Below are 21,350 nucleotides of genomic sequence, written 5' to 3'. Positions count from 1 at the left end.
TCAGGAGAACCGCTTAAGGTCACAAGGGTAGTGGCAAGGCCAAAGAGAAGACCAGAAGTGGAGTGGGCAGAAGACAGCTCAGTCTTTCCAGCCATACTTGTGTTGAGTTAGCCTGCCGATTTCATGAGAAAGATTTTTCCTACTCAAGGCTCTGCGCAGGCTGAGGCCTAGGTAGCTTCACTCACTGCCCAAGCACCGGAACGTCTAGGGTCCACGGCGGAGTTCAACAAATATTCCATGGAACGCCCGTAAAACAAACAAAATAACTCTCACAGGGGAAGGATGTTTTGAGGATGGCCTCGCCTTAACCTGGAAAGGCTGTTCCATGGGTGCAAACAGGCAGACATTTGCCAAGTAACCTCCGTGACTCTAAGTGCTTCAAAATCGGGAAACTGAGGCCGGGAGGCAGAGGGAGGGGCGTCTCTGCTTCGGCCGCGCCCCGGCGGGGGTCGGCACCGGGAGGGGCGGGGGCGGGGAAGGCGTCCCGGTGCGCCCGCTACACGGAAGCCGGGCGCCGGAGGGCGGGTCCGGGCGGAGGAAGAGGCCCCGGGGCGCACGGCTCCGCCGCGCCAGCGCCCGCCTCCCTAGCGCGGCTCCGGGGCTGCGGTCCCGCCTTGCAGGGCAGCCCTCCACGCGGGCTCGGGGATCGTCCGCAGGCGTCCACGCCTCCGTCTCGCAGCCCCGGGCCGGCTCAAGCGTCCTCGTCCCGGAAGCTCCGCCGTCTCGTCTCGCGAGGCTCCGCCGCCCGCCCAGGCCTCGGCCGTCCCACCGCGGCCTCCGCCCCTGGCGCAACGCGGAGGCCCGGTGGCGCGACGGCCGGAGCCGCGACCCTGCGCTCCCGCTCGGCCTCCGCCCGCGCCGCCCGTCCGCCGGCCTGCGCTGTCCGTGGGAGCGAGGTGAGCGCCCGGCAGAGCCCGGCCACTTGGGGAGGGGAGGCGCTGCGTGGAGCAGTGTTTAACCGCGGGAGCCCCCTGGGGTTCAGGGCCGCTGGCCGTCACCCGTCACTTGGCGTGCGGGCTGGCTTCAGGACTGGGAGACTGCGTGCGAGGAGCTGTAATAACACTTCACTGAACTGCAGCCATGAGCCGGGCTTTGTTCTAAGCGCTTTATCTACTTCTAGCCCCGCTGCTGCCCTGCTCGGCAGGTGAGGAAACTGCCTTACAAAGTGGAGGAGCTCACACCCGCTGGCAGGAGGTGACTGCCCTCCCTGGCACCTGCGCTTCCCTCCCTCTGGTGTGAAGACCGGCCCCTGGAGCTCTGCCCGGGTGCCTGCCTACACGCGGGAGACCCCCAGGCGTCCTTCCTTTAGTCCCCACCCATCATCCGCTCGAGACCACCAAATAATCTGTCCTTTACCCCAGCTGTCGTCAACCACCACAAGACCCCTGGGACTCCCCACTCTTTCTGCCTTTTTTGTTGTTGTTGTTTAAGTTTATTATTTACTTGGGGGGGGGGGGAGGCAGAGAGCGAGGGAGACAGAGACTCCCAAGCAGGCTCCACACTGTCAGCACGGAACCCACCAACCCTGAGATCATGACCTGAGCCAAATCAAGAGTCGGACACTTAACAGACTGAGCCACTCAGGTGCCCCCAGGCTCCTTCTGCTTTAAGTCAGAAAATTTTAACCTGATTTTTGGAAATCGAGGTCAGCAAGGATAGAAAAAGAACGTTGGTGACCCTTGGGCTGCAGAATGAACTCCCATAAGCTGTTGTCAAGTACAACCCCTGACACTGAATAGATCCTTAACAGAATTTACTTGTTGAAGGCTTTGCCCACACGGTTACAACCAGTAAGGGACACGGGAAGCGGGGAATGTATAAATGTAAAGGAAGGGGCAGATGGAGAATGGGAAGGATCTCGACTCCTAGTTCATTTCCCCTGCTACGAAAAGCCCTCGAACAGGTGCTCAATGCTTTCAAATGCTTTTGTCTTCTTTGCAGATGTTCGCTCTGCCTCAGAAGGAATCCAAGGCACCTACCACCTGTCCAGGCCCAGCCTCCACACAGGACCTGGACAGTAACCATGGGGATAGTCTGGAAAGAGAATGCTCTAGAAAACCAGACTGGAAGCTTCCAGAGTTCTGTGGAGTGGGTGATCCTACCGCCACAGCGTCCTCCGACAGCTCCCACCTGTCCTCTAGAGGAAGCATCATTAAATGGTTCTGGGACTCAGCTGAGGAGGGCTACCGGACCTACCACATGGACGAGTATGATGAGGATAAGAACCCCAGTGTGAGTGAAATCCCTGTTCCCGCTGGAACCCAAGGTGGGATACTCTACCTTGACCACCAGGCAGGCGCCCAGCTTGCTCTTGTCAGGTTGGAGTTACAGTCCTCTGACCTCCAAGAAGGCTTCTGCTGTAGCTTAGAGAGTCCCCGGTTCGTTGTCTGGATCAGAAAACGGCCCGTTAATGATTGAGGGGACCCTGATTTGTGAGGGAGGAATTCAAGAATCATGGAGAGCTCCCCTGTGGATTCTGACCACAGCCCATCGACCATGCAACTTGAGAGCTGGGACACGACTAGAGGTCAGGCTGCAGCCGTCTCACTTAGGGGTTGTGTATTCTTGAACTACTTTATTTAATTTCTTCGAACCTCAGTTCCCCTGTAAGTTGAGATGACGATGTCTGTTCTATAGCAGAGTCACAATTAAATATGAGGTATGTTACTAGCACAGCACTACTGAATAGAGCATCCAGTACATGGTAGCTGCCATTATTACTATTCTCTGTCCCAATGAACCTGTTTCTGATAATACCTTCAGAGGGCAGAGAGCTGTCACAAATAATCCTGTAATAATCTCTGTTAAGCATCTAATCAGGGGCAGGGCACTAAGTCCAGCACACATTCAAGGCTTCTAATGAACAGAACATGGGGGTGTCACATCCTGCAAGAATCGGTCATAAAGTCTGTGGCTCCCCTCTTGGGTACTCACGGTGTCTCGTCCTCTTTCTTGGACCTCCTGCCCTGGGGGAGGCCAGCTGCCCTTTCCCGAGGCAGTGCTGTGGGGAATCCCGTGTGGCGAGGGACTGAGGCCTGCCAACAACCGTGTGAACGAGTCTGGAGGTGGATCCTTCCCCCAACAGAAGATCCTTTCTAGATGGGGTTCTGGGTGGGGGGCTTCCTGGAGGAGATGGCATTTGAATGGAGCTTTAGAAATGGGAAGACGGGACCAGGGAGCTGAGTGAAGGTAGGGCTCGAACAAGGGCAAGGAAGGGTGTTTGGAAGGGCAGGTTCACTCCGGCTTTGCTTTGCTGCCTCCGTGGGCTCCTCAGGCCTTCTTTTGGGACCCCTCGGCTCTGTTGACCCTGCCTCCGTATCTCTGTCTCCAGGGCATCATTAACATGGGCACCAGCGAGAACAAACTCTGCTTTGACCTGCTGTCCAGGCGGGTAAGTCCCGGTGCTCCTCTGGGTGGTATCACCAGTTCCCAGGGAACTGTCCTCTCTTGGACTTCCCCCGAATGCTTCCCTGACAAGAGCCTGCTGCTCACCTGAGGTCAGGAGACCCGGGTTCCACATCTGCCTCGGGGGCAACTTTCTCTGTGATCTTGGGCAAGTCACTTCCCTGTTCTGACCCTGCTTCTTGAAGACCTCCTCCCCATACTTGGTGCCTCCTGCTGGCTGGGTCCCTACTCTGAGTGGGGAGCACTCAGCAAGGTGAGGTCAGTATTTAGCACCTGGCTCTGGAGTAAGGAGGACTCTGATTTGTGGCTTTTGCCAATTCCCATAGTGTAAATACTCCCACCGTGGCTGGTTTCAAGGTACGGATGTGACATCCCTGCAGACAACTTGGGAAAAGCGGTGTTAGAGGCACCCATGAGGTAGTGTCCCCACTGTCTAGACACATAGATGGAAGTAGCCTCGAGGGCACACATAAAAATGTAGTAACATAACCAGAAACGGTGATGTTTAAGTTATTACCTTGGTTTTTAATGCACTTTACTTATTTATACGTTTATATAATTTAATTTTTTTAAATGACTTTTTTTTTTTTTTAACACAGCTTGTAAAATTCCTGGAAACTTAATTAAGCAGATTTCTTGAGCTGGTATGAGCCCTCTCTAGCAAACCGCTGGAAATACCTGGGAAATGTGTCTCCCAAAGCCACGGAGTCAGAGTTGGGGATTGTAGAGAGAGTGACGTCTAACCCAAAAGAACTTCTTTCCAGAGGTGACAAATCCAACACCTAAGGGAAGAGGAATGTAGGGAATGGGTTCAAAAGGCGCGTTCTCTCTGACTCCAGGTCCCCGCTGCACTGTCCGAAACAAATAAAATGTGAGCCACATATATAATTGAAACTTTTCTATTAGATAAGTAAAAAGAAACTGGTAGATTCATCTTAATAACATATTTAGCCCATTATATTAAAAAACAGGACCATTTCAACATGTAATCAATAGAAAAAAATGAGAATATTTTTCATAATTTTTTTTTTAAATTTTTTTTTAATGTTTATTTATTTTTGAGATAGAGACAGAGCATGAACGGGGGAGGGTCAGAGAGAGAGGGAGACACAGAATCTGAAACAGGCTCCAGGCTCTGAGCTGTCAGCACAGAGCCTGACGCGGGGCTGGAACTCACGGACCGCGAGATCGTGACCTGAGCCGAAGTCGGACGCTTAACCGACTGAGCCACCCAGGCGCCCCACTGCATACTGTTTTCATATCAAGCCTTCAAAATCCAGCGTGTCTCCATTGAGGCCAGCCACATTCCGCGTGCTCTGTAGGCAGCTGTGGCTGACGGACTCCATACTGGACAGCCAGCTCTATGGGATCAGGGAGAGGGAAGAGGCTGGAGTTATATACAAGGGGCTGATTGCCCTTTTTCTTCGGGTCCTCCCCCCAAGACCCCTACCTTTCCTTGACATTGTGTATGTGATGCCCTGGGAGTTCCTAACCCAGCACCTGGTCATGGTGGGGATGGTCTAGACACAGCCACACTTTCCGGAGTGTAATGTTGAGCAGAGCCTGCAGGCCGAGTCCCTCCAGAAGTTGGAGCCAACACCGAAGTGATGGCACCCGATTCCGGGACCCCTTCTGTCACCCCAGGGAGAAGCTGAGTAGCGCGATCTATCACGGCCTCCACAGATCCACCCCTCTGGGTTTTTTAGATGGCAGTGTTGTATAAAGAGCACTGGATTAGAAGGCAGACATTTGGGTTTTGTCTCAGCTCTGCCACTTGCTAGCTCTGTGACCTTGGCTGAGTCACCTCACTTTTTTGAGCCTCAGTTTCCTCATCTGCAGAACGGGCAGGAGAATGCTGTGCCTGTGCTGTGTCACAGTTTCTCTGATGAGCAGACCGAGCCCAGGCTTTAACGGCCCTGGTGCTGGGTGGATGCGGGTCAAGTGCTGGCGGTCACCCTGAGGATGCGTGGCCCTCAGTCCCGCTCTTCCCTCTGTCCCCAGCTGAGTCAGAGCGACATGCTGCGGGTGGAGCCATCTCTGCTGCAGTACCCTGACTGGAGGGGACATCTGTTGTAAGTAGTTGCCATGAGCCAGTGGTTCTCAGTCTGGGCTGGTTTTGCTCCCCAGGGGACAAAGGACAGCTGGAGACATTTTTAGTGGTCATAACTGGGTCGGGGTGGGGGGGGCTGTCACTGGCATTTATCGGGTAGAGACAAGAGATGCTGCCAAGCCTCGTACAATGCCCAGGGTAGCCCCCACAACAACTAGCCCGCCCAAAGGTGAGTGGGGCAGGTGGAGGGGGCCTGCCTCAGGCTGAGGGCCGGTCCCGGGGACCTGGCGATCGCGGGGTCTCCTGGAGCGTCTGCAGGGAACTCTTACCTCTGCCAGTCCCAGCCCAGCTCAGGAGCTCCCAGCTTGGCTTCCCTGGGTCTGAGGCGTGGGGAGGGCCTTCAGGCATGGGGTCTTTGTCCCTGCTTTCTCGGTAGTCTTAGAGGAACCAGAACTAGCACTGGGGGCGAAGGGGGGCTGGCTAACGCGTTTTCCTCCTGTAAAGATGGGAGGTGGTACCTAATACTAATCGGAGTTTGTCCTCGTTGAGCACTTGCTAGGGGCCACCTGCTGTTTTAAGGACTTAGCGGCCAAGCAGGACTGGATTCCAAAGTGCATGTTCTTCTAGTAATTAGGATGGTGGGTCCTAGAGACAGGCCACTGGCATGAGTGGAGTCTGCCGCTTACCAGCAAGTGACTGATTTCCTTCAAGCCTCCGTTTCTTTGTCTGTAAAATGGGAATAATAATAATAGCATCATAGAGTTGTCATGAAGATTAAATGAGTAAAATTCCCCCAAGTAACTCCTGCATCATGTAAATGCTCAATAACTGTTAGCAACAGTAACTATGATGACAGTTATTGTTATAACATTATTATCTGCTAGATTTACATGCAGATAGAGTGTTACTTTTGATATTCCTCCCCTCCCCTACCCCTGGATCCTACCCAGTCCAGCTGATCAGGTGGGTCGGGGGTCCTAGAACTACAGAGAAGGCAGGTTTTTATGCCTGTGGGTGGTGGTGGGGTGGGGGGCCCCGAGATGTGGAGACAGCACTGGCCTCACTGCCCTCGTGAGAAAGTGGAGAAGGATAATGGCAGCTATCTGAAGATTCACCAGGGGACCTTTGGGATGGACTGTGGGTTGGGGACCCTCTGACAAGTGTCCATCTCTCTGTCCAAACTTTAGCCTCCGGGAGGAAGTGGCCAGATTCCTCTCTTTCTACTGCAAGAGCCCTGCACCCCTGAAACCAGAGAATGTGAGTAGCCCCCTCCTCTGCCTTCTGCTCTTCTGCCCACCTCCCCCAATTTTTGACTGGCCAGGGGTAAGGTAGGGCTGGGATCTGCCTTTCACTCAGTTTTGACTTATTTCCAGGTGGAATTAGGAATACCCCCTCCCCCTTTCCTCCTCACCCTAGATATTTAGGATATAACTGGGATGTAATTTCTGCTCTACTTGGTTCTGTGGTTCCTTGTTGCCTTGACACCTTTGGACAAGACCCTCTAAGTGACCAGCTCCCTCTTCCTTGCTCTGTTGATCCAGAGCATCGACCAAAGAATAAGCCACACAAATGCGCCTGGCTGTTAGTCAGGCGGGCCTGTGGCTGCTTCTGGTGACTGTGCTGTGACAGAGCCCCAGAGGGCCCCGAGGTGGGGCCTGTCCGTCCCTCTGTGCCAGCCTGGATATAGCCATAGGTCCTTGCTTCCACTTGCACAGGTTATTCATCTTTCTTGTGTGGATGTGTCACCCTCAGGTGGTGGTTCTGAACGGCTGTGCCTCTCTCTTCTCTGCTCTGGCCACAGTGCTGTGTGAGGTGGGGGGTAAGTAAACTGTGGGCTGCTCAACACTGGGGGCTGCCCTCCGCCTGTCGTGTCCACAGCCGCCTGTCTTTGCAGGCTGCACCGGAATGCTTTGGGCCATAGTAGACTGCTAGATGGCAGGGGGCGAATTAGCACTTTGACAAGATACTGGATGTTGGCAGTTTCAGGGGAGGTCAACTGATGCCAGGGTTCTGGGCTTCTCTCTGCCATGACCTTGGTTTTTCCTGTCGTGTGATGCTATGGCCTCCTTACGTGACAGTGTGTCCTAAGGCAGGAAGGAAGGGATGAGGTGGTGCCTTGCCTGTGTCTTTTTTATTGGGAGGGTGCAGGACTTTCCCAAAAGAGTCCCAGCAGGGCTCCCCTTATGTCTTACTGGCCAGAACTGACTCTCAAACCCGTTCCTGAAGCAGTCCCTGAAAAACGGGATTAAGAACCACGGTTGGCTTAAGCCAAACATGGTTTATCCTCAGGGGCTGGGGAAAGGCCATCTTTCCTTCCCTCCCACCTTCCTCGGACTTATTGCTGGCCATATCTGGGAAATCTGATGCTCTCTTCGCAAGAAAGTTGGAGTGGCTGTTGAGTAGGCCACGAGCAGTGTCTGAAACAGGAGCCAAAGTCAGATTGAGAATGGGTCATGGTCAGGGGTTATTGTCGCCAGAACAGAGAGACCAGACCTACTCACCTAGCTTAACTGGTAGTGATTATACTGGTAACAATTACTGACCGCATGCCATGTTGCAGGCACTGGCCTAAGGCTTTACGCCTAGTCCGTCATTTAATCCTCAGTACCTCCCTCGGAGGCAGGTTCTGTGTCAGTCCTATTTCACAGATGAGGACATGAAGGCACAGGGGGTTAAGTAACCTGTCAAATTCACACACACACAGAGCTCGTAACCAGGATTCGAACCACAAAAAGAAGATTCATTGCAAGGATATAATAGGCAATTTCCTACCCATTCTAGAACAGTCAAGAACAGGATTGGTGTTACACTCTCCATCTCTCATTGGGGTATATAGTTCCTCTTCCTCCCCTTTTTATATGTGAGCCTCTCTCCGGACCTTTCTCAGCTCCCGCATGGCCCAGTGTAGCTGCCCCAGCTCCCACTGCACGTGATCTTTCTGTCCAGGTGCTCATTCTCATCTGATGAGCGTCTGTGCTTCCTAGAGCAAAGTCGTGAGAGAGAGCACGTGATGGGCTTCTGGCCAGCCAGTGGATGGGCTCGCTTGGGTGCCTTGTTTACCTCCCGTCCACTCCCTGCGGCTGGGGTAGGGAACATGTAGGACGAAGGCTGTCCCTCCCAGAGCTGCGAGTGGGGCAGGTGGGGGGAGGGGAAGGCGGCCTGACCATGTGTCCTCCCCAGAACTGGAGGAATGCCTTTGCCTCTGCATTACGATAGACCTTGGCGGTCATCGCCAACCACCCCCTGCCCCCATCCACAGCTGGGGTCTTCTGGATGATATCCCGTCCCCAGCATGCCGTCTCAGCCTTTGATTCCAATGTGCCCAGAGGGGGAAAATCCACTCCTCCCGAACCCACTCTATCTCTGGGCAGTTCTGTCTGCTCTCAAGTGTGTCCATTTGTCCAGCCCAGATCACCCTGCAGCTTCAACTCAGTGGGTCCCTGTCTTCTTGGAGTGACCCAGCACGTTGAGTGCTTTAGAGGGATCCTCTGAGGTTCAGTTTGCTCATCAGTAAAGTTACTGACATTACAGAGTGATAGCGAGGACCAAATGAGCTAACACGCAAGTGCATGTTTAACACAGTTCCCAGCATGTAGTAAGTATTGAGTAAATGTTGGCTATTGATTATTAGCAAAGGGACTGATCTCAGTGGATCCAGTATTAGAGCTTGAGAGTTGAGAGACACAGTGTGCCTCCACTGTTCCCCTGAGGACGTGGAAGTCTGGGAGAGGTGTGGAGCCCGTGGATGGGGGGATTGGGGCATTCGGGCCAAGAGTGACAGACCCTGGCCCACTCCTGCCCTCAGAGGCGTTCCTGATCCCTGCCCCTTACTATGGAGCCATCACACAGCACGTCTATCTCTATGGCGGCGTCCGACTGGTCTGTGTCTATCTGGACAGTGAGGTAAGAGCTCCTGGGACCCCAGGCAGGACCCACGCCTTCCTATACATGAAGACTTTTCTCTCTATGAATTTGAGGGTGGACATGGGAAGAAGTCCATGCTGAGGGCTTTGGGGTTATGGCTGCAAGGAAGTGGAGCCTTCTGTTGCCCATGACTGTCCATACCTGGGTTCCCCAGGGGTTCTCCAAGTCCTGGTTTTGAGAGCTCTGGGGTCAATGTAGAAGCCAAGGGCAGTCCCAGGGAGACTACATCAAAATGGTGGCGTGAGGATGGGGCAGAGAAGACCTCAACATGAAAGTTCTTGGACCCCAATCAGAGTCTCTCTCGGGCCTCTTCCCAACTAAGAGTGATGAAGTGTCCCTGATGTGATGGGGTGGGGGTTGGTGGCAATGAGGAGAGTGAGCCTATCTGTGTTTTTTTTTTTTCAGAAACTGCATTGGGGAAGCTAGAGATGACAAGGGCCCTGGAGAGGCCCCAGAAGTTCAGGTTTAAGGGATCCCTGAATTTGGCTGGTGGCTTTTCTCCATCTTTGTCTAGGTCACTGGGCTGGACACACGCCCCTTCCAGCTCACAGTGGAGAAGCTGGAGATGGCCCTGCAAAGAGCTAATTTTGAGGTCTGGAGGTCATATCAAACCCAAGGCTGGGAGTGGGTGGGTCTAAGCAGGACAACAGACTTCCTGTGGCTGATCTCATCCTGGGAGTGGGTTGGCACTCCCTGATGGGGATGGGGTGTCGGGGGGTCAAGTAGGAGCCTGCCCAAGGAGGGTCTTCTCACTGGAGAAAGACCCTGAGACCTCTGTGTACAAAGAGTCAACCAGGGAACTTGATTAACACCCCCGCCTCTACCACCCTATTTTGATTTTGTGGTCAGGTGTGGAACCTAGCCGTCTGTAGTTGAGCAGTCTCCCTGATGATTTGAGGACATGATTCTCCTCTCGCCTTGAGGGGACCTCCTGAAGAAAGGCAGAGACAAGTACTACTCCTGTGGTTCCTTTCTAGTCCGAGGTCATTAACGCTGTACACGTAGGAAATTCTAAAAGTGAAAACCCCCACCCGTTATTCTACCAACAAAGGCAACCTTTACCCTTTGGGCATGTTTGCCTCTGGGCTTTGTTCTCTGCCTTTGTTTCCTTTCCTGGTTGACCCCATGCTACAGACATGTAATTCTCTGCCCTTGTTCACTCCACATTGGGTGGTGAACACATTCCCATCACATTTCCCTGGGAGCCTGCCCAGCAACCAGCCCCATCTAGTGGGACCGTGTGGCTCTGGCCTTCAGGAAGAGCTGAGGGTCTCCTGCCCCACTGATGGTTTCAGGGTGTGAAGGTCAAAGGCCTCATCCTCATCCACCCCCAGAACCCTCTGGGTGACATCTACTCCCCAGGAGAGCTGCGGGACTACTTGGAATTTGCCAAGAGGTGAGGCACCTTGCAGTCCCCCCACAAAGCGTGTCGGCAGATCAGGAAACTGACACAGGCTTTGGTACAGGCCCTTCTACCCTGTTCCCTCCACTGTGGGCTCCCACCCGCTTTGGTCCTTCCCCAGCAGTGGGGTGGGGAAGCAGGGATTCGTGGGATGCCGCTTCTCTTTCTTTCTCTCTTTCTTGTTATAACAACAGCTGTCATTCAGTGTATAGGCTCTAGGGGCCAGGCACCCTGCTAAGTGCTTCATGTGCTGTGTCTCCTGTAATCCTCCCGGTCACCCTATTATCACACTGTCATTATCCCCCGTTTGCTGAGCAAGGAGTGGAGCCAGACTTGAATCTGGGTCTGTCCGTACGTAACTGTTTTGCACTTATTCGTGTCCTTTGTGGAGGTACCCACGGCCTCTCCGCCTCTCCCAGACAGTGCTTCGAAAGCCCCACTGCTGTCTGCTTTGTGTGTGCGGCTTCCTGTTTGAAGAAACAGGCACAAGAAGGGTGTCTCTGGAAGAAAGTTTGGTAACCCTGGGCCAGACTGTGGTCCCCTTGGATTTCTGATTCATTGCTTCCCCCACCCCGGGGGACCTATTTGGCCTGCAAACCAAGCTCTCTCCTCCAGGCACAAGCTGCACGTGATGGTGGATGAGGTCTACATGCTGTCCGTGTTTGAGAAGTCGGCGGGGTACCACAGCGTCCTAAGCCTGGAAGGGTGAGGCTGCCCCACCAAATCTGACTCTGCCAGCCCCCCAGGCCCCCACGGTGCCCTGGCCCCCTGTGGCTCAGCCCTCAGGATGTGGCCTAAGTTCATTTCATTTCCTCTCATGTCCAGCTAATCCCACCGTCCTCAGATCCCCTAAGGAGAACATGGGAAGCCAGGCTGCATCATAGGTTTTCACATTGTTCTGTGGGGTTTCTGTAGAGCCCCAAGGAGGGGCCAGGCCATAGGATTCCTGGTTGGGGGGAGGGTGGTGCTGCGAGGGTGGGAACTGGCCTTCTTTGCTGTTTTCCAGAGTAGCTCTAGCTTTATCCATTCATTCACTCACTTACTCACCCATTCATTTACCCTTTCATTCATTCATTCATTTACTCAGTCGTTCACTCCCTCACTCATTCACTCCCTCCCTCATTCACTTACTCCCTCCCTCACTCCACTCACTCCCTCCCTCACTCACTCCCTCCCTCAGTTGTTTGTTCCCTCACTCCCTCACTCGTTCACTGACTCACTCATTCCCTCACTCATTCACTTACTCCCTCACTCACGCATTCACTCCCTCACGCATTCACTCACTCACGCATTCACTCCCTCAGTTGGTCACTCAGCAAATCCTTCTGCAGCCCCAGGCACGTGCCAAGCACTTCCAGCTGTTTGGGCTCTTTCACTGGATTTGGTATAAGCCAAACATTTGTGGCTAAAACAGCTTTGGAGACTCTTAGACCAGATCATCTGTAAAGTCTGCAAATCCGACATTCAGAGATTCTAACAGTTCCTGATACTTGTTCAGACCTGTTGACCCTGTGAAGTCCTTTCCATTGGTTCTCTCGGCTAGTCCTCATGAGGCCAGGTAGACGGTTGTCGCTTCTGTTTGTTTATGGGTTAGGAAAGTGAGACACAGAGAAACAGTGACTTGCCATCTACTCTGTGCCAGACATTGTGCCAGGCGCTGGGATACAACAGTGAGCAGGAAAGGCATAGGCCCCCCCTTGGGTGGAACTTCTGTTTCTAGCCAGGAGAACGTTAGCAGCTAAATACACAGTGCTTTGATTGTGGCCGTGAGAAGTGCTAAGAAGGAGAAGTCTGGGGAGCTGTGAGGGGATCTACTTAGGGTCCTCCATTGGCCCCGCCTACGGGGAGGTGGTCAGAGAAGTGTGTTTGAGGAAGTAGAACTCGAGCTATGCTCCAGATCAGGGATTGGCAAATGTTTTTTGGATCAGATGGCAAATATTTAAGGCTTTATAGGCCATACGGTCTCTCCCTCAGCTGCCATACAGCATGAATGCAATCATCGACGGTATGCACACGAAGAAGCAAGGCTGTGTTCCAGTAAAGCTTTATTTACGGAAACAGGCAGTGGGCTGGGTTTAGCCTGCAGGCTATGTCTGCCGACTCTTGCTCTAAAGGATGTGTAGGAATTGCTGATTCAAGAGATGAGACCGGAGCTTCACACAAGAAGCGGAACCAAGGGGCGCCTGGGTGGCGCAGTCGGTTAAGCGTCCGACTTCAGCCAGGTCACGATCTCGCGGTCCGTGAGTTCGAGCCCCGCGTCGGGCTCTAGGCTGATGGCTCAGAGCCTGGAGCCTGTTTCCGATTCTGTGTCTCCCTCTCTCTCTGCCCCTGCCCCGTTCATGCTCTGTCTCTCTCTGTCCCAAAAATAAATAAACGTTGAAAAAAAAAAATTTTTAAAAAAAGAAGCAGAACCAAATTCGTCCACCCATCTCATTTGTTCAGCCGAACGTGTGTGAGCCTTTGTGGTGGATCTGTGTTCCCATTTTCCCACACTGTGCTCTCTGCAGGTTGCCTGACCCCCAGAGGACCCATGTAATGTGGGCGACCAGCAAGGTAGGTTCCTGTATGGCCTCGGGGGTGTCGGGGAGGTGAGAGGGCAGAGAGGTGGGTGGAACCAGCTTCCTGTGTGGCGGGATGGCCACCGGGTGCCTTTCTCCTGCAGGACTTCGGGATGTCTGGGCTCCGCTTCGGCACGCTGTACACAGAGAACCGGGACGTGGCCACTGCGGTGGCTTCCCTCTGCCGCTATCACGGCCTCAGTGGCTTGGTCCAGTACCAGATGGCACAGCTGCTCCGGGACCGTGGTGACTGCCTGGGCCCGGTCACTTGAGAACTGGGGGGAAGGTTGTAGTCAGTCGGGGACTGGCCAGGCATCATGGGTGCTTCTGTCATGAAAAGAATTCAGGGTGGCGTTTGGAAGTCCCAGTGACCTGACTCGGGCACTCCCTGGCTGTGTGGCACCTTCCTTCGCCTCCCCAAACCTCAGTTAGTGTGACTTGTGAATTAGCGATAGCACCTGGCGTAAAGAGGCGCTTGGTCAGCGTGAACCCATTACTATTAGCTGTGAGCACTTAGAAAAAGGAGAAGCTACAGAGGGAAAATGGTTATAAGGCAAGTCTCTCTCTGTGAGCATCTCAGTGTAGACAGCAAAGGTGGTCTGTAATTGCCACCGTTTATTGAGCCCTGCTAGATGTTCTCAGTGCACCAGCTCATTTGTCCCTCCCCTGAATCCAGGAGCAGATATTCCTGTATTTTCCCTGGTATTTTGTAGATGAGGACAGGAGGACCAGATACCATACACCTGCTGTAGCAGCTATAATTAAAAAAAAATAGCGACACCATCAAGTGTCGGCGAGGGTGTGCAGCAGCTGGAACTCTCACGGGCCGCCCTGGGAATGCAGGAAGGTGCGGCCACTTTGCAAAGCAATTGGCCGTTGCTTACGAAGTTAAACACACGCTTACCAAACGGCCCAGCGATCCCTCCCCTAGCTCTTTACCCTTACGGTCACCCAAAACCCACTACGTGAATATTTATAGCTGCTTTGTTCACAATCACCCCACACTGGAACCAGTCCCCCGCAACGTCCTTGTGGGCATGAACAGGGGAACAGACTGTGGCCCATCCGCACAATGGAATACAACTCTGGCATAAAATCCAAGGCAACGCGGGCTGAGCTCAAAGGCATTGTGCTGAGGGAAAGAGGCCAGTCTCAAAAGATGACGTGTAATTCTACTTATGTGACGTTCTGGAAAAGGCAAAAGTAGAGTGACGGAGAACAGGCCAGTGGTTGTGGGGCCATGGGGGAGACGGGACTACAAACAGCATGAGGGTGTTCTGTGGGGCGAGGGAACTGTTGGTGTCCTGCTTGTGGGGGGTGGGGTGGTTTACACAAATCTGCACGTGTTAAAACTCATCAAACTGGACACCACGGAAAGTTAATAAAAAAAGGTGAGGATGGGGGGGGGGTGAAGTTGCCCAAGGCCCCACAAGTTGTCAGCGGACTGGCTGGGACCTGAACCTCAGCTCTGTGAGTCGGAAGCATTGCTCTGTGAGTGGGCCACCCCTCAGGTAGGATCCACATCCTGAGGGACTTTGTGTCTGCAGGACAGGGAGCTGTCAGGCCAGGTATCTGGATTTCAGGTGCTTTGTACTGGCTATTGAATATTTCCATCGCCCCCATCATCCAGCTGGAGGAAGAGTCCTGGCCTTTTTGTTGTCAGTGTTTACACTCCTGGGACAGAGTGAAGGATTGATGAGAGTTTTGTGTTTTGGCCTCTCTTTGTACCCAGACTGGATCAACCAGGTGTACCTACCTGAGAACCATGCCCGGCTCAAGGCTGCCCACACCTATGTCGCAGGAGAGCTCCGGGCCCTGGGGATCCCCTTCCTCGGCCGTGGGGCAGGCTTCTTCATCTGGGTTGACCTGAGGAAGGTAATGCAGGTGGCGGGGCTGGTGCTGCAGGCTGGGAGGGAGTTTAGGCCTCTCTCCAGCAGGTGAGGGGCAGGGCTGTCTCATTTGCATCCTGAGCCCCTCCCCCCCGCTCCCCCCCCCCCCCCCCCCCCCCAGTACCTGCCCGAGGCCACCTTTAAGGAGGAAATGCTGCTTTGGCGCCGCTTTTTGGACAACAAGGTACTGCTGTCCTGCGGCAAAGCCTTCCAGTGTAAAGAGCCTGGCTGGTTCCGCTTGGTCTTCTCGGACAAGGCCCACCGGCTTTGCCTGGGTAAGCGATCCCACCTCCTCACACACCCTTCGGTCTGCCTTCCCTCCTCCGGTCCCCGCTGTGGCTCCAGCAGCCTTAGCTCGTGCATCCTGCCGCCCAGCTATCGGTGCCAATGCAGCTGTCCCTTCTTCCCAGGGATGCAGAGGGTCCGGCAGGTGCTGGAGGGCAAATCCCAGGTGCCAGATGACCCCGCTTCCTGTCAGAGCCAGGAGTCAGGGAACCAGCGCAGGTGAGCTGGTCATTGCCTGGTGACCGCAGGACCTGGCAGCCGCCACCAGTCTGACCCATTTGGGGCTGTGAAGACTGGCGGGGGTGAGCCGTTTGCCAGGAGGGTACCTGACTTGGCCTTGGCCCTGAAGAAGAACCATTGCTTGCCTCTCTCAGTGGCGGTGAGACTCCTCCAGCGGTGCTTTGACTCGGCCCCACCCCCTCTATTAAACAAGACTGGGAGAAACTGGAAGCCTCGGTTGTAATTTGCTGAATGGAGGAGTCGCGACTGCTGCTAACCACAACCCTTAGGACCCACCCCTCCCAGGATGTGAGAACAAAACAACGTGTACCTTCTTTCTTCCTTTTTCTTTGTTGCCAGGGAAACAAGTTAGAGGAGCAACACATATGAGAGAGAATATGCCCCCGAAATAAACAAGAATGATAATCCCCGAACTGCTAGGTGAAAGGAATTAATTCTGTATGTTCAGATTGTTCTCCCCACGTTAGGATGTGTGGGCCCACAGTACACCTGGGACCTGGGATGGGCCTCTGCTTGGGCCGTGGTGAAGAGGACCCTGTGCTGGTGATCAGGAGGAACTTCTCTCCCTCCTCCTTCCTGGCAGGGAGCTGCCGTCACTGATGATCTCAAACCTGAGTGATCTAGCCATGACTGCGGGGGGGGGGGGTGGATATGGGCTAGACCTTGAACCAAGGCTTTCCACCCTACGCATGCAAAGGGCCACTCACCCCATCTCCAGGGGTGCTTTAGTCCAGGGCCCAGATGAGCTTTCTGAACTGATCTTAAAGCTTTGCGCTGAGGACCCTTCTCTGGTGTCTACGCTCCTGATAAGAAAAGCTGTCTCTTTCCTTGTTTCTGTTTTAAGAGAATGTCAGTGCGATCAGTGTTTCATTTCTGTAAACCGTGGTGCTCAGTTTAGGATTTGCTTTCCTCTATCTTTCTGCCTTTCATTTATTCATTTCTTCTCCCTGTCTTTTCTTGAATATGTTCCATGTGCCAGGTACTGTGCTGGCAACTTCTATGCGTTATTTCTTTAACAACCCTGGGAAGCTGATGTTATTATCCCCCATTTTAGAGATGAGGAAATGGAATCTCAAAGATATGGAATGATGTTCCCAACGTCACGTAACTAAAAAGTATCAGAGCCGGGATTCAAAAGGTCAGATTGGTTTGGTTGAAAGTCCTGTGCTGTTTTTACTCTGTCACACCAGGTTCCAGCAAGATGCTCTGACTCTCTCCAGGCCTGAGAATCAGGCTTTGTGTTGTCATTGTTGCCCCCTTTAATTCTTCTTCAGTGTCTTTGGCTAAGTATTGCTCCTGTCTATTCCCACTTCCGGGAAACATTGGTACTAGGATTTGCTGAGTCACTGGAAAGCCTTCAGGTTTACAGAGGATCAGAATGAGAATGGCCACATTGAGAACCCTTTGCATCCCCTTCACAAGCCTCCGTTGTGATGCTTGCCATTGCTTAGGGTCCCCCAGGGAAGGATCCAGGTGATCCATTCCAGTTTAGAATTCTCAGAAGAATGACTCCTCCTTCTTCAGAGGGAATCTAAGCTGGCTTCCCAGCCGAGGCAGACTGAACCGGGAATTGGCCTGAATGTTTCAGTAGGCAGAAGAGGGGCCTACAATCCCAGCTGGCCTGTGCTGCGCTGATGGGCTGTGTTCCACGTGTATCTCTTTGTGAAGTGTGGGTCCGGCATATTCTACACCCATCTCATGTCCTCCCTAGTCACCTTTCTGCTTTGCTCTTTACTGCAGCCAGCCAGCCGTGTGTGCGCTTAGCCCAAGGGCACCTCAGCTGCTCCAAATGTCACTTTCTGGCACAGCCTTCTGGCACAGCCACTTGGGGCACATGTACACTGGGAGGTCTGAGGGAGTTCACACTTCTGGGGTGATCCTTGAGCGATGGGGGCTGGGGCAGGAACCAGTGGATAAATATCCCTCCCTGCAGTAGACAGTTGAGACATTCTGCGTGGCTTCTTCAAGAGTGCTGCTGGGAGTGAGCCCCGGGTGCCCACGACAGTAGCCTGCTCTGTAACACACCCCTGGATGGGCTTTCTCTTTTCTCCTGGACTCATTCCGATTTCACTATTCCCTTAAGATTACTTCCCAAAATAGTTACCTGCATCAAGCCTCTCTCTCAGGGAAGGGCAAGACAGAGGGCACATGATAGGTGAACAACATCCACCATGTATTTTCTGAGCTCAAGCCATTTTCCCCCACAACCCTGAGATGCAGGCCCAGGTTTGGGCACCAAGTGATTGGATTTCTGTGAGTCTTTGGGAGAACCCTCTACTGTTGGCAGTTACAGGGCGAAAGGTTTTTCATAGGGAAATAATATATTTCCCTTTCTCAATCGATGAGAATTTCTAAGTTATTCTCTTACTTAAGACTTGTTTACAAAAATGGTGAACACAGCTCATATTTAAACAGAAGGGTAGAGGGTTTATTGAATTTACTAGGAAGGGGAAGGGCAGATGTTTCAGGCATGACTCTAGCCAGGAGTTCAAATGATGCCATCAGATTTCGTGCTCGCTCTCGTATCCTCTATGTAGCCTCATTTCAGACATGCTCCATTTAGGTGGTGGCAAGATGGCTTCCAGACAGCTCCAAGCGCCGTGCTCCTTGTAGCAGATACCTACAGGGTGTTTGAAGGATAGATACCCTTTCTTCCTCAGCATTCATGTCTCTCCTGTTCCAGGAGGCCAACTGGCCTTACCTCAGTCACCCGTGTTCCAGGGGAATGTGGTGCTCAGAGCCCAGGTTCTGTTCATCTGCCCACCCTGCTCTCCTAACACATTGATGTTTCCCATTCGGGCTTCCTTCCTCACGGTCTCAATATGGCCCCAGAAGCTCCACACGTCACCCCCTCACCAAGTGCTTCCAGAGACAGAGAGGAGAGTATGTTTTCTGGTGCCTCCTTTTTGCTTTGTTTCAGTCATTTATTTGCTCATTTATTTAAAAAGATATTTTTGGGGCGCCTGGGTGGCTCAGTCGGTTGAGTGTTCAACTTCAGCTCAGGTCGTGATCTCCTGGTTTGTGGATTCGTGCCCCATGTCGGGCTCTGCACTGACAGTGTGGAGCCTGCTTTCAGATCCTCTGGCCCCTTCTCTCTCTGCCCCTTCCCTGCTTGCTCTCTCTCAAAAACAAACAAACATTAAAAATAAATAAGGGGTCCCTGGGTGGCTTAGTCGGTTGAGCATCCGACTTCGGCTGAGGTTATGATCTCACAGTTTATGGGTTCGAGCCCCACATCAGGCTCTGTGTTGATAGCTCAGAGCCTGGAGCCTGCTTCAGATTCTCTCTCCTTCTGTCTTTCTCCTTCCACCTCTCATGCTTTGTCTCTGTCTCTCAAAAATAAATAAATGTTAAAAAAATTAAAATAAGTAAATAAGATATTTGTCAGGCTTCAAATGTGTAGGGGTTTGTTATCCAAGTGAGCACTTTGCCAGATTCTCTGAAATTATTCACATTCATACTTCCATTATTTATTTATTTTAAAAGTTTATTTTCGAGAGTGCATGCACACGGGAGGGGCAGAGAGAGGGGGAGAGAGAGAGAATCCCAAGCAGGGTCCACATTGTCAGTGCAGAGCCTGATGCGGGGCTGGAACATAAGAACCTTGAGATCATGACGGGAGCCAAAATCAAGAGTCAGATGCTTAACCCACTGAGCCAGCCAAGCGCCCCAATGTTCATACTTTTAGTATTTTCTTTACCCTTCTCTTAAGCATGCAAACGCCCTTTTACATTAACTCTTACTCCTTTATTTTCATCTCCTGTGACACTGTTGTCTAGTATTTTAGTTAATGCCTAGGTGGTCTGTTTGTTCCTTCTTCCTCCAGAAACCGTGCTTTGGAGACTCATGACAACCCCAGTTTAGGTAAAGACCAGGCAAAATAGAACTTCTACTTTAAAGTTTTTAAAATGGTTATTTATTTATTTTGAGAGAGAGAGAGAATAAGCATGAGCGAGGGAGGGTCAGAGAGAGAGGGAGAGAGAGAGAATCCCAAGCAGGCTCCACACTATCAGCACAGAGCCCAACGCAGTGCTTGAACTCGGTAACTGTGAGATCATGACCTGAGCCAAAATCAAGAGTCAGATGCTTAACGGCCTGAGCTACCTAGGCGCCCCTTGTTTTTGTTTTTAGATTCTGCAAATAAGAGAGATCACCCAGTATTTGTCTTTCTCTGTCTGACTTATTTAGCACGATACCCTTGAGGTCCATCCATGGTATCACACGTGGCAAGATTTCATTCATTATTATGGCTGAATAATATTCCATTGTACGTGTATATATCCCCTTTTCTTTATGCACTCATCTATTGATGGACAAGTAGGTTGTTTCCATATCTTGGCTACTGTAAATAATGCTGCAGTGAACACGGGGGTAAATATCTAGTTTTTAATATTCAAATCAGTCATTTTTATTTTTATAGTTTTATACAGTTACTATTTGTTATTGTTGCTTTAGTCAGTATTTGTTTTGATTTACCCATGAGTTTATCAGTTTCATTGTTTGCCATCGGTCCTTCATCTCAGTACTTTCTTCTGGTTCTAACATTCCTTTTCCTGAAATACATCTTTCAGAAATTCTGTTAGGAAGGGTCCACTGATGGTAAATTCTTTCTATTTGTGTCTGTCTCTTCCTATTTGTGTCTCGTATTCTTCAAAGATGGTTTTACTAGGTATACAATTTACATGGACTGCTAGCTTCTCTTGGCCCTTTTTTCCATTATCTTATGACTTCTGTTTGTTTTTGTTGAGAAGTCTGCTGTTAGTCTTACTGTCCATCCGTTACAGAGAGTCATCCCCACCCAATAATGGAAAATTCTCAGCTGCTCTCTCCCTGGATACCAAAATCAAGAGTCGGACACTTAAGCAACTGAGCCACCCAGGTGCCCCAGGCACCTTTCCTCTGATGGGCTTATTGTTCATGTGCTCATTCTGGATTGTGAACTTAACATTTGTTTGGGTTTTATCTGTCAGCATCCTGGGCAGCCTGTGTGGAGGCATGACCCTTTGGGCGGGCGGGGGGTCGGGGGTGGGGGGTGGGCATGGATTGGATTTATATTTCCTTCTTCAGGTGCTACCAATCTGGGTTGATGATACTTCATGTTATTCTCTAGGCTTGGAGCTTTCTGGACCATGCTGGTAATATAAATTCAAGCCCCACATCGTTGTGAAGCCTGGTGTTAAACGTTCTCAGCAGAGACTCTTCTTTTTCCGCTCTCCGGACAAGACAGGTTTTTGGTTTGTTGTTACTGATGCTGAGTCAGTTTTCCAGGCTGCCATCTCAGTGTCCTAGCTTTACATGGCCTTCTTGGTATCAGCTCCCCACCTTATACACCCAACTTTGTAGCTTTAACACTCATTTTTCTCACTGTGCTTCATTTCTGGCTCCTGTATATTTTCTTTACTATTTTTGTGAGCCCAGCCACCCACCTGACAGAGTGTTCATTATATCTGCTGTGGTTTTAATAGGTGTTTTCTAGTTCTCCAGCCTGCCTGCCGGTGTTGTTTAAGCTGAGCCAACATAAAATACCACAGAACGATTCTTTCACAGAGTCTTTTTCCTTGGAGATGACACCTTTCTTCATTCTTGCAAACTGCTGT

The 21,350-nt window shown here is 52.0% G+C and overlaps 1 protein-coding gene across 4 annotated transcripts; it reads left to right on the top strand.

The window, feature by feature from the left end:
* The first annotated feature begins 522 nt into the window (after window positions 1-522).
* On the top strand, window positions 523-16,166 carry ACCS (1-aminocyclopropane-1-carboxylate synthase homolog (inactive)). 4 transcript variants are annotated; one of them, XM_086677632.1, is made up of 16 exons: window positions 523-896; window positions 1,942-2,232; window positions 3,332-3,391; window positions 5,407-5,477; window positions 6,643-6,712; window positions 7,208-7,274; window positions 9,261-9,358; window positions 9,894-9,971; window positions 10,675-10,775; window positions 11,397-11,486; window positions 13,289-13,334; window positions 13,444-13,585; window positions 15,072-15,214; window positions 15,350-15,503; window positions 15,639-15,732; window positions 15,888-16,166. In XM_086677632.1, exons 2-16 carry the CDS (start codon window positions 1,942-1,944, stop codon window positions 15,916-15,918), a joined length of 1,536 nt encoding a protein of 511 aa, XP_086533758.1. In that variant the 5' UTR covers window positions 523-896; the 3' UTR covers window positions 15,919-16,166. The 4 variants fall into 4 exon arrangements, with proteins under 4 accessions (XP_086533758.1, XP_086533761.1, XP_086533760.1 ...); XM_086677633.1 differs by lacking the exon at window positions 523-896 and adding an exon at window positions 929-1,144; XM_086677635.1 differs by lacking the exon at window positions 5,407-5,477.
* The last annotated feature ends 5,184 nt before the right edge of the window (window positions 16,167-21,350 follow it).

Source organism: Puma concolor, chromosome D1 (assembly GCF_028749965.1).
Source record: "Puma concolor isolate L17-30 chromosome D1, mPumCon1.1.hap2, whole genome shotgun sequence".
NCBI classification, from domain to species: Eukaryota; Metazoa; Chordata; class Mammalia; order Carnivora; family Felidae; genus Puma; species Puma concolor.
Note: the sequence above shows the minus strand (reverse complement) of the source record. Positions and strands in the feature narration are given on the sequence as shown.

What these genes read in the sequence shown, in the direction of transcription:
- ACCS (XM_086677632.1), top strand. Translation starts at nt 1,942, where the DNA reads ATGTTCGCTCTGCCTCAGAAGGAATCCAAGGCACCTACCACCTGTCCA. An exon ending in TACTTGGAATTTGCCAAGAG is followed by an intron (nt 10,776 to 11,396) that starts GTGAGGCACCTT and finishes TCTCTCCTCCAG; the next exon opens with GCACAAGCTGCACGTGATGG. An exon ending in GAGTCAGGGAACCAGCGCAG is followed by an intron (nt 15,733 to 15,887) that starts GTGAGCTGGTCA and finishes TGCCTCTCTCAG; the next exon opens with TGGCGGTGAGACTCCTCCAG.